Source organism: Ursus americanus, chromosome 10 (assembly GCF_024610735.1).
Source record: "Ursus americanus isolate L20-20 chromosome 10, mUrsAme1.1.p, whole genome shotgun sequence".
Classification (NCBI taxonomy): domain Eukaryota; kingdom Metazoa; phylum Chordata; class Mammalia; order Carnivora; family Ursidae; genus Ursus; species Ursus americanus.
Genome location: NC_142136.1, coordinates 2,527,871 through 2,540,381, shown reverse-complemented (window position 1 = coordinate 2,540,381; position 12,511 = coordinate 2,527,871). Strand labels below are relative to the sequence as shown.

At 58.5% G+C, this 12,511-nt stretch overlaps 1 protein-coding gene across 3 annotated transcripts in view; it reads right to left on the bottom strand.

The window, feature by feature from the left end:
• Window positions 1-12,511, bottom strand: part of CARS2 (cysteinyl-tRNA synthetase 2, mitochondrial) — a 53,874-nt gene that overhangs the window by 16,715 nt on the left and 24,648 nt on the right. For all 3 annotated transcript variants that reach the window (XM_087864974.1, XM_045773000.2, XM_045773001.2), the window contains 5 exons: window positions 9,710-9,843; window positions 7,833-7,900; window positions 3,055-3,121; window positions 2,299-2,437; window positions 66-189 (listed from right to left, as the gene is read on the bottom strand). In XM_087864974.1, the coding sequence (XP_087721100.1) occupies window positions 66-189; window positions 2,299-2,437; window positions 3,055-3,121; window positions 7,833-7,900; window positions 9,710-9,843 (532 nt within the window). The remainder of the gene's footprint in view (window positions 1-65; window positions 190-2,298; window positions 2,438-3,054; window positions 3,122-7,832; window positions 7,901-9,709; window positions 9,844-12,511) is intronic.

Here is a 12,511-nt window from a genome sequence, read left to right as displayed (position 1 = left end):
CCGGGGAGCTGGCAGGGTGGCGGCCGAGCGCACCAGCCGCCCCACAGCCCCGGCCTGGGACACACCTTGGCGTGTGCCTTCAGCTGTCTGTTCCCGTGGTGAACGAGGTCCATGACGGCGTCCACCGCCGTGGGCGTGTCGAAGTCGTCCGCCAGCGCAGCCTTCACAGCGTCCTTGGTGTGGCAGAGCCTGGGGGGACACGGGCGCTCCTCTAGCCCCCGGACCCGCCCAGCACCAGGAACGGGGTGCAGCCCCGTCCCTACCCCGCGCAGACGCCCCTCCTGAGAAGTGACCGTGAGTTTGCCCCTCGCCCTTTCTAGGCCAGGCTCGCACCTGAGAGCGCTGACAGCCCTGACAGGATAAGATCAGCTCAGAATCGTCGGGTTACCCACGAGTTCAGAGAAAGCCTCCAAGACCTGGGCTTGGATACACCCTGGAGGTCTGTCTCCTAATGGCTTAAAAACAGCGGCGAGAAGTACGGTTCACATGACATCACGCCAGGTTGTCCGCTGTCGGCGTTAGGCGCACGGGACTCGTGGGCTTGGCTGGAGGACGGCGCGATGCAACCCCCTCCCCAGGAGCCTGAAGGCAGGACACCTGGTCCCATGATGATGGCCCGGCCTTGCTGAGGGGGAGGGTGGCCCCAGGTCCCGGTGGACGGAGGCTGCTCGTGCCCTGCCCCTGCCCCCTCGTGAGCTGCAGCTGCGCACGGACAGCCTGTCCGGGCCTCTGAGCAGCAGGCCTGCCAGGCCCAGGGTTCTGGGACCCGGTGGCTCATCAGGCCTAGGACACGGCCCCATCGGGCTCTGAGTGTGTCCTGCTCCCCGCACCTGGCTGCATCCTGTCCACCTCCTTCCGTCTGCTGCCGGACCCCCGACCCCCGCCAGCCAGCGTGGTCTCACGCCTTTCTCTTCCCCAGCCACGGCAAGGACACTCGGGTCCCCTCGGTCCTCCTCTGTCCTGCACGCCTGCTGCATCAGACCCTGAAGCTCTGTCGTCAACACGGGCTCCCTGTTGTCCACCACTATGGTCTTCACCCCACTTCCTGCGGACTCCTCAGTCGCCAGGCATGCGGCAGGACTGGGCTCTGGGCCACCTCCCAGCCAGGTGGAGCCCCGGGACCCTTTCCGGCCATCAGTAGCGGCGTCCACGTCTGGGCCACTGAACTGGGGAGGCAAAGCCCCTGGACTCTTGTCCCTCTGCCGGGCCTGCTGCCCGGGATGGTGGGGCAGGGGCTGCTCTCCAGCCTGGTGACCAGGAAGGGAGGAACAGGCCACGGGCAGGGCTATCGGTCACAAAGCAGAAGCTGGCCTCTGCTGAGCGGCAAACAGCCTCTACCTCCCCCTCCCATCACGCCTGTCACTGAAGAGCATGCGAGAGAAAGGAGTGTCCACCTGTCCCTCCCCGGTACCCGCTGTCCAGACGGCTGCCAAGTCTTGCTGACCACACCAAGCCACACAACTCCCCCCCCCGGTGCCCTGCCCCACTGCTCTGGGCTTTGTCCCCTAGGCTCCCATGGCTGGGACCAACACACTCCACTCCAGCCCCATCCTGTCCAGCATGCTCCCTCCTTCCCAGGCCAGCCCCCAAGCAGTCTGGGTTCTTTACTCCTCCTAGGGACCCCTCCAGGAGGGGGCCCCATCCAATGACGCTGCAGGCACGTGCAGTGCCCAGCACTCCACGGGCGTCTGATAAACGCAACAAACCCGCTCTGCTCGCTACTTGTCCTAACCAGACACGCATTTCCCGAATCTTCCCAGCGTCTCACCATCTCTGATGTCAATCCCACGCCTTTCACACCGTTTCACACGTGACAAAACAAGGATGAACAAGCTTAACCGTTTCATGAAGCAATGGAACTGGAAACGCGATTTCCATATGGAGCGTCAGGTCTCCCCCTCTCCCGTTTCCCCCCTAATTCAGCCGTTCCTGGGGACCGCCCCACTGTCACAGCCTCCTGCCACCGTCCTGTGCACATGCACTTGACTCCCGCGGCCTCGCTGGTCAATTCCTGACCAGGTCTGAGCTTAGCCGAGACCAGCCGCCCGGCTTGGCCACGCGCCTGCCAGCCCTCCTTCCCACGGAGCGAGGCGACCAGAGCCCTGCGTCACTCGCCGACAAACACCAGTGAGCGCCCCGCAGGCAGGCGTCCTCGTCCCTCCCCACCAGGGCCACTGACTCCCCTGAGGCACCTCCTGCACCAGCTGGGGGACCTGAGCCTCCGAAAGCCTCTCCCACCTCGGGCAGCCCCACGCCTGGCAGCCGGGACGCTCAGGTGGGTGCTGGGAAGGCACCTACCTCTCCCACAGCACATCGTCCCTGATGGGCCCGCACACCAGCTGCCCCTTCATGTAGGCCCGGGCGTCCTCCACAAACGCGGCTGCCGCCAGTAGGAGCTGCTTGGCCTCGAGCATGGTGCCGTCGCTGTAGTCAATGGCTGTGGAGGGGACGCGGGAGGTCACCTGGGCTGCCGCTGCCCATGCCCGCACCCCACGGGCCTGGCGCTTCTCGGCCAGAGGCCAAGCGGTGGACATGGGACACTGCTGCCCCCTGCCCGTGGTGCCTGAGTCCGGCCCCACTCGGATTGTGAGGGTCCGTCCTGACCCAGGCCTCACCAGCTTGGACGAAACACGGAAAACCACTCCCAATATGCTTTGGTCGAGGGGTTCGTTGCTGCTGAGACAGGTGACTCTGGGAAGCGGAAGATCCCTAGGTCCTGAACCACCTCTTGGAGACCAGCCAACGGTGGGGACTTAGGGCTCCGTACGTCAGGACAGGCCCTCAAACTCAGCACTTCGCAGCATGTGAGAGCACGCCCTCCACCTGGGCCCCGCATCCAGACCCACACAGAGGAGCTGGGGGCTGACTGCAAAACGCACGGCCTCCAGGAGGTAAGCTTCTGGAACCTTCTGTCTGGGAGCTGGGATTCTGCTTCCTGACAGTGCATCCTTGGGCTTCCTCTCAGGCAGTAGCCCGTGTTCAGCCATTCCCCAAACGCCTCAGAGGACTCTGCCCCAAGCCACCCGAGTGCACACGGCCCCACGTCTCGCTCACCTGACCGGTAGCTGCTCCGCATGCAGAAGAGCCGGAAGACGTCGGGGGGAGACGTCTTCAGAAAGTCCTAACGGAGAGATCGGGGAGAAGTGGGAGATGAGTACAAACGACAACCGTGTGAGCCGATCTCGCGCATCCATCAGGAATTTTTACGAAAAGCTTTGTTTTGTTTCCCGACTATTAGCGCACCCGCACCCCACATTCCCGCAGCGTCTTCCCCGTCAGCGTCTGCGGGAAAGGCCGGCTGGGGGCAGCCCTGGCTCAACACTGACACGGGGTCTGCGCTGTTGTTGCCCACGGCGCAGTGGCCAAGCGAGGGAAGGGGCGCGGGAGGAGGGGGTGCCCAGCTCCTGGGCCCGTGTCAGCGCTGAGATGAAGCAGGCCCCAAGCTTGGGTTTCTCCAAGAACACATAACCGCCTCTGAACATCCGTAAAACTGAGGACCTGTCACCGTACAGACGGCTTCCACAACGTCTACACAGAGCGCATCTCTTCTGTGCTAGGAGGGCTAACCGGGGAAACAGCAGAACGCGCTGAACCAGCACAAAGTTCAACAAAAGCTCTGTGCGGTGGCTGTGGCGAGAAGCACTCATGACCCTGCAGCGCTGAGGGGAAAGGAGGACACACTCGGCCTGACCAGTGCTGGCACCGAGGACAAGCCGGCCCCAACAAGACCGTCTGGCAACGTGGAGTTTGGGCCAAAACCCAAAACCATCCTGTCCCTTTGTCATGGATTCTCCGTGAGTAAAAAGACTTTCTCGGCTCTTCTCCCATGAACCCACTCTGTGTCTAGTGGTTATTTCTGGCCTGCCCTCGGAAACAGTGACCCAGCGTGTGACAGCTGGGGGACACAGTGGCCGGGACCCTGCACCAGGACCGGCAGGTGGCCCCCCGGGAGCAGTGACAGGGCTAGTCCCCTGGGTTAAGCGGACCCCTTGCCGAGCAGACGTACCACCTTTAAATGCAACGTAGTTACGACGCCACGAGCAGCGTAAGCAGACAGAAAGCTAACCTCGTGGACCAGACTTCGTCACTCACAAACCATCCCAACAGTGTCTGTCCTACCCCGGTGACAGAGACGAGGCTTGGAGAATGGAAAACCCTGTGGCGCCAGGGGCTCCACCCCAGCTCCCACCTCTGTGCTTCCGTCCGCGCTCAGTCCTTCTTGGGTCTGATCTGCTAGTTCGTGTCCCCACTGTGGGACCTCTGAGGCCCTTCCGGTTCTTGCACACACAGGCCCCCACGCCCGGGCCGCGCGTGCAGCAGCGCCTGGGGACCGTGGCTTCTGGCGGCGGCTCTGCTCCGCTGGACCCGAGTGCTGGTCTGGGTTTACGCCTGGAGCGGAGGGGCACGTGGACGGCCGCTCAGCAGCACGCACAGGGCCTTCTGGCCACCCTCCTTGCCTTCTTGCCCTATGTTCGAATCATTTCTTTACAATTCCTTCTGGAAAGCAGACTAAGTGCTTTACAGCTTGTTACAAGTTGCTTTCCCGCCAGCAGGTATTAGGGGACCTCTTCCCCACCTGCTGCGCTGCCTTCCCTGCGCCGTGTGGTTCGTTGCTCTTCGTGAGCTGCTGCCAGACGTCTGCTGTGCAGGGGTCTGGAGTCGGTGCGGAGCTGTTCCCAGCACAGCTGAGCCGTGCGGCCACCCCTCCTCCGGCCTCGCGCTGCCCTGACCGCTCACCCCCAGAGAAACCGGTACCGCCGCACGGTCTCCACCCATCTGTGCTTTCCTTGAACTGAGAGCCTCTTCCTTCTCTCCTGCCTTCTGCTCGTACTTGTGCATTCAGCTAAGAAACTGAACGTGTTACGGCTGTTTCATGTCTGCTGAGACACTGTGATCTTTCTAAAAAAGAAAATCTCTCTTCCATTTTAGTATTTTCCATTTTCTGGGTAGCCACTTCTCTATTGCACTCCTAAACTCTATTGCGCTCCATTTAAACTCCATTTGAAATCCTGAAAGGGTTTTTCGTCCCAGTGGGAATATGGGCTCAGATCAACCTCAGTGTGTTTGCAGAGTCTAAGACAAGAGTTCTCAAACGGCAGCAGCAGGACACGCTGATTATCCTCCGCGCCATGGGGACTCCCGCGGGGTTACGGTTCTGCAAGGAGAAACCCGCGATCCAGTGTTTCTACAGCATTTGGTCCCCGGGGGCGTGCTGACAGCTGGTAACGACAGACTGTAAGGACAACCACATCCCACGGACAACTCGGTGCCTGTCCCCCGACGAGGCCTGGAAGCAGGGCCACTCCTGCAGCAGTAAACACAGCAAGTGCCCAGATCTGGGCTCCAAATCCCACGTCCCCGCAAAGGCAGTGAGGCTGCTTGGAGAAGTGGCAGCTCTGGGGTCGGCAGCGAAGGGAAACGGCTGGAAAAAATGACGCACGCGGGGCATTTCCCTGGGACGCAGGAACCAGTCAAGGGAGCCTCCTCCCCACCGTCCCCCAGCTCCAATCTGGGACAGTTCCGGCACAAAGTAAGCACAAAAGCTGAGCTCCTAGCAAAACCGGAGAGAGAGCAGCAGAGAACCCCCTTCTTTGCAGAGGAGGGCCAGCCAGGCAGCAGCACTAGACCCGTGCTTTGCAAGGACCACTGACGTGCAGGACGGGGCAAAGCCACCAGCAGACGTGAACACCACAGATGGCAGGCTATCAGGGAACAGGACACCCGACGGCAGATAACCTTGCTGGCTGTCCACACGCACGAAAAGGAGGTAAGAATCTCTACGTCAGAGAGATCTGGTGGCCGTCCCTGAGCCCAGCGGTCAGACCAAGCATCACTAACAGCAGGACAGCCTGGCACTGTGGCCCCCAGGGGGCTGCTTGCGGAGCCCACAGCACCACGGGTGGTGCTCCTGCCAGATTCAGCCCAAACCGAGTCAAGCCTTGAGGCTCGCTTCCAGCTACGGGGATAATGGGACACAGAGGAACAAGTTATGTGACACCACCGAGAAACAGATACAAACGTTCAACAGGACTGGCCTCATGTCTTCAAAACGTCACCACCACACGGAAAATGAGAGAGAGACTGTAGCTGAGCAGAAGCCAAAACAGCCAATTAAGCAATGACCACAGCAGCACATCGTCCCGCCTTCGAGACAGAGGCGCTCCCGTCACCTGCTCTGGCAGCCGGCCCTGAGGGACGTCAGGCTGGCGAAACGGGCCAGTCACAGAAGGGCAGACCCTGCACATCTAGGCCTCCACGAGCCCCCAGAGCGCGCGATGCCATGGCAACAGGAAGCAGCACGGCAGACGCCAGGGGCTGGGGAGGGGGCGACGGGGACTTGCTCAACAGGGGGAAGGTCCAGTCCGGCCAGAAAACAAAGTTCTGGAACGCTCTCAGGATGTGAGCACTGGGCACGTAACAACGGTCACGACGGTGACTTTCACGTTCTGCGTGTTTCACCATGGTGAGAAGCATCTTCTCAGAAGCCCAAGAAGACACAGCACACACGCAGCACACGACCCTTCACTGGCTCCTGGTCTGAAAAGGTCAAGGCTCTAAGAGACACCGGGACACATGGAGAGATCAGAACACCGACGAGTCGCTGATGTTAAGGGATTACTGCTGACATTTCTGGCACCTGGGTCACACAGGAAAATGCCGTTTGGGGAGTGGTGCACGGAATGGGGCAGTGCCATGATGCCCGACGGCTCTGCAACCATAGTACCAAAGTACACACCGTGCACGCACGTGCGCACGCCGACACGCCCACCCCCCATCAGCGCACACGCAGCAGTAAATGTAGCAAAGCTGTAACTCCTATGTGGCGAGTACAGAAGCTTAACTCTTCTGTAAGAAAACGTGTAGAACCCTGAACATTCCTGCTTAAGGAAAGTACATAAAGACTAATATACGAGGAGCCCCCCCCCACCTTTGGCTTCCAGCCCCCCCCCACAGGGGGGACGCCCCACAGCCCCGTGGATGCCTGAATGTGATAGGACCAAAGCCTCTGTTTACTGTCTCCCTGGACAAATACGCCTGGGAGAACATTTAAGTATATTTCAGGCCAGGGATTAATGACAATAACAGGACAGTTACGGCAACTGTGATGCTGGGGTGAACATTACGTGGACGTGGTCTCCCTCTCCCTCAACATACCTTCTGTCTGGTGCTCAGCCCCCTTGTGATGATGAGAGATGATCGAACGCCCCCGGAGGAGGGTTGCTGAGGGGACGGAGGCAGCGCGAGGCTGTGACTCAGTGAGACTGCGCACAGGGGCGACTGTATGTAATCCGGTGGGAAGGGCTCCGGTGCCCGCGTGCGCAGGGGATGAAGGTCTGAGAACTGTCCCTGCATTTTAATATTTGCAACTAAAACTGCATTTGGCTTTACATGCCCAAAGATGAGCCAAGTGTCTGAAGTGCCCCTGTGAGTTCACACGTTTTCTGTTCGCGTGGACACTCACGCCGCCCCTCACCCCCACCGCACAGCGAAGGTCCAAAGCCACAGGCCGGCAGGCGGGCGGTGGGACAGGGAAAGGGGCCAGTGGGACTCAGGGTAGCCGTGCGGGCAAAGGTCAGGGAAGAAGGGGGCATGAGTGTCTGAATACAGACGTCCGTGGGGACGCCAGCCCGCAGACGGCAGGGGGACACGGCTGAGAACCAGAATGCCGGACTATCGCCACGCGCTTTTACCACGAGAAACAGTAAGTTAAACATGGTGGGAGGAAAGCCTGTCAGGGCCGGAGGACAAGGGCTGGGAGCGCCCGGGGTCAGAGACCTGGGGTCGCCCTGCACAGCAGCCCTCCAGACAGGTCAGCAGCGGTGCACCGTTACCTTAATAGTAATGTAGTTTTTCAGCGATTTGGACATTTTTTCTTCTTTGCCTTTCACGTGCAAATGCCCTGAAACAGAAACGGTGATTTGCTCTGAGCTGGGGGAAAAGGGGCGGCGGGGACCGCGAGCTGGCCTCACATGCACCATTCTGCGGGAGGCGAATGCCCACGTCCGCGCTCCACAGGACGGTGCCCCAGCAGGGAAGCCACAGCCGTACCTGCTCGCGGGCGTAGGTTACGCCGTGCCCCCCCGCGGGCAGCCCCCTGCCGCGCCCGTCCTGCGCCCTGGAAACACCGGCCTGACGGCGTCCTCAGCCCCGGAGAGGCCAGAGCTCTGGTTCTGCACACCAGGCACCCAGCGACATCTGCGGGACTCCAGACGTGCCGCACTGCAGTCTTTGAGAAGGACTGATTCGACTTCCCGCTGCAGTCCGATTTCAAGGGCTTCTCGAGAGCCTGGCATTCCTTCACCCCCATGTATGTGAAAGACGGGGGACCCTAGTCAGGGGCTTCTCCATCCCAGCCGGGGCTCCCCTGGGCTGTGCGTTCATACAGTTTACTTCCAGGGGGGCCTCCCCTCTCCTGACACGACAGGACATCGAGCACAATGGTGCTCCGAGAACAAGTCCGCTGAGAACTGGTTAAAATGTGGCTTTCAAGCGAAATATAACCTTACACACGTAACTCGATGTAACATGTACACACCAAACACGATAAAACATTTTTAAAACTGACCACCTCTGGAAAATGAAACCCATCTGACTACTTCTCTTCCGTCCGCTTACTTCAGTAAGGAGGCTGGCTCGTCAGGAGACAGAGCTGTTCCCGGCCCCAGTGGCCGTGGGATGAGGGACAGCCCGCTGTCCTGACAGTCTAGACTGGTCGTTAAGGACGCAGCGGCAGCACCGCGGTGGGAAGGAGGTGGGTGTCAGAGGACCCCCAGGCCCGCTTTCACCGACAGGCGCGCGGAGAACACGGTGTCCCAGGAGCACGGCCACGACGGGCGTGCGGGCGTCAAGCTCCAGCCAGCCCGATGGCTCATCCAGGCGCCGTGTTCCCGCGTCTGAGACGGGACGTGGCGCTTCGGTGGCTGCAGGGTGTCCGCCCGACGGGCTGTGCACATTTACTCTGCGTCTGCCTTCCCCTCCGGCCCCCGTGCCACAGAGAGACAATGGCACATGCCGGGCCCTGGGGGTCATCTCTGGAGCCCCGGGCAGCGCCCACCCTGCTGGCCCTGGGGGCTCCAGCGCAGATGAAAGCAGGACCATCAGGCTTTTGTCCTCTTTCGGGAATCCGCCGGCAAGCCGCGTTGTTGGCAGAAAGACGGGGTTTCGGCCTCTGGCGGGATCTGCCCGGGACACGAAGCGGATACAGCGCCAGAAGCAGCCGCTCGGCCCGCACTGCTCCTGCTTTGTTTCTTCCCAGACTCCCGTAGTCAGTGTAGACGTGGGCCTGGCGTCTCAGGGAACCGAGGGCTGTCTCAAGGCACAGCAGTTGCCGTGGGGCGCCCCCCGGGAGGGCTTGTGGGGAGGGAAATGTGGCAGTGGGCACACTTTGGGCCAAGCAGCCTCAGGGCTTAGGGTCACGGGAACCGAGTGAGGCGCGATGTCCGACGGCGGAGCTCTGTCTCTGACGCCACCCCCGGCACGGAAAACGTTTCCCACATTCCCCGCAGCCCACACTTCCTTCCAAAAAGGTGCACTCGCAGCTCTGATCCGGGGAGGCTCACATCCAGCTGCCTTGAGCACAGACACGGGCCAGACAACTCTGCCTCTTCACCTGTCATCGGAGCCCCGCGTCTGCAAACGCAGCCGTTTCACCAATAAAGAGAATCAACAGAGCAGAAACAAAACACGTTACCGTGAAGTCATGACTTACCAGAATGCAGAAAATAATTCCCCCACTGCCTGCACTGATGGAAGGCCTCGCACTGGGCGATTTCGTTCTCGTGATGCGGAAAAGCTAGGTCGGCCCCGCCCGAGTGGATGTCCAGCTGGCGTCCGAACACCAGACTGCGGGCGACACAGACACGGGGCTCAGGTCACACAGCAGTTTCACGGTTAACCATCAGTCTTCATGCAGCCAGCAGACGGGTCTCAGCTTAATCAACACGCACGGTAACTGCACTGACGCCAACAGAAACTGAAGTTTTTACCCCACAAATCTCTCCTACGCTCTTTGTTCTGAATATATGCTTTTAAAAACACACAAAATTACCTCTTCTATCAACAGGTAAAGTTTAGTGGCTTTCCAACTTTAACAAAAGAGCACTCTAAAATCAAGAGAATTTTTACTATGGCTTTTGAAAATATAACTATTTAGTGATCAAGTGTGAGTAACAAGGTAACTGAACTCAAAGCATCACATTTAGCTGCCAGCTTTTCTGCTTCAATGCTGCACATTCCCGAAAAACCTCATGTCCCCCAAACTGCACCCTACAACCAGCAGGGCTGCTGGGGACCATGGAGCTGCCCAGACACTCAAAGCCTGGGTAACTCTGTCCCCAGAGTTGCTACCTATGGGCCAGGCTGCTTCGGACAACAGTGAAACCGTCAGCACGGTGAAAACGTGGGCTTCAGGGCACCCCGGGCGGACGTGGAGCTCCCAAGGCCGCCACCTGCCCCCGCCGCACAGAGCTCAGTGGGGCTGGGGGTGCAGACACTCATGAATTCTCTAAACGTGGTTAAAAATAGACATTTCTTTCTAATTTTTTTTTTTTAAGTAAACTCTATCCCCAATGAGGGGCTTGAACTCACAACCCCAAGACCAAGTTGCAGGATCTACCAACTGAGCCAGCCAGGTGTCCCAAAAATCAACATTTCCAAAGATGCCACAGCCTCACTGAGATACCTTCCTGCTGACTCCTCTCCCACCGGCCTGGCTTTGGAAAGACACGTCCACACTGGGCGTGGCAGAAACGTGCCAGGCCGCTGTTGTGCATCCTTGGTGACGGGCTTGAGAGAGTCTCTGAGTCCTTGAAGTTCAAACAGCACGAAGGGAGCGTGAGGCCGGAGGGATTGGACCAGGGAGGAGAGCAAAAGGGCCTCATTTGTTTCCATTTGTAAAGACTGATTCATTTTTACAAAGATATGAAACAAAGCTGACTGTGAGGACGTAAAGCTAAACGGTGGGGGCGCGTGGCTGCCTCCATCTCTGACTCTTGATCTCAGGGTCACAAGTTCCAGCCCCACGCTGGGCATAGCGGTTACCTGAAAAAATAAAGCTAAACTGGGTCCATGGTGTTCATTATTCTTAGTCTCTACTGGTCTCTATTCTTGTCTCTATGTTAGACCTGTTTGAAAATAAAAGAACACCAAGAAGGAACAGTCTATTTTCATTATTTAGAGTTCAACAAAAACATTTAATGGTAACGTTACATTTGAAATTTACAAAATCTTTTCTACATACCGTAGAGAAATTATTTGAATCTACAAAATAAATATCTTTTTACAACCCAATATATACCCCACATTGCTCTTAAATCAAAAGTATTTATAAACGCATGTGAGTCTGTAGTAGGACAGAGGGCTGGACTGGTTTTTAATGCAAAGCCCTGCTTCAGGATGTCTCAGGAATTCCCGGATGCGTTTCCACGAGAGTCCTATCGACATCACCGCAGGTGAGGGCAGGAGGGGAGGCGTGGTGGAACGCGTAGCGCCCCTCCCAGGTCTGCAGTGCACGACCACGACTTGGGTAGGGCAGGTCATGGAGCACGCGGCCCTCCCACCTGGTGGAAGGGGAAGAGCGCCCACCGACAAGAAACCAGGCTGGGTCAGCGCCTGGGGCACAGCGATCTCCTAGACAGTTACTCCTGACACGCACGCGCAGACTCCGCCAGCAAACAGCACCACACACTGACCAACTGGAGGGGACTGGGTTTGCTGGTCTTCAAGTTTGCGTGTAGTCAGTAGTCTGAAGTGTTCACCTTAATTATATTTTCTATATGCTTCTAATCTTTAAAACTGCTCATTGTAATAAATGTCTGCAGTGAGCTGAAACCCATCAGATACGTGGACATTTACAAACCCTCCCCTCCACAAACAGAAAATACATACACAAGGTTATTCACTGCAGGTATTTATAAGAGCAACACACTGGGAGCGACGTGCTCATCTGTGGGGTCTGAGCTAAATGACGACGGCCCGCCCCCCAGCACAGCACCGACGCCGAGGCACAACGGTGGGTCCCGGGACCCAGCGCTGAGTGAGAAGCGCTCTTACAGGCGTGCCTCCAAGACCCCGTGGGCTCAGGTCCACACCACCACGACAATGCGACATCACAATAAAGGGACTCAACTGAACTTTCTGGGTTCCCCGTGCATGCAGCAGTTATGCTTACGCTACACTGTCGTCCACTCGGCACGCGGCAGCACTGTCTACAGAACAATGAGAAGACACTTCACTGCCTGAAATGCTAACCATCCTGTGAGCTTTCGGCAAACCGCGGTCTTTGTGCGGGTGGAGGGTCCTGCCGGATGGGGACGGCTGCTGACCCGTCGCGGTGGCGGGCTCAAGGTGAGGGAGGCTGTGGCAAGCTCTTAAAACAAGACGGCGATACGTCTGCCACGTCAGTGGCCCCCGCCTTTCATGAGTGATTTGTTTCGTGTGACGCCGTTTGATAGCATTGTACCCACAGAACTAGTTTCAAGGCTGAGTCCATCCTCCAACCCTGCCGCTGCTT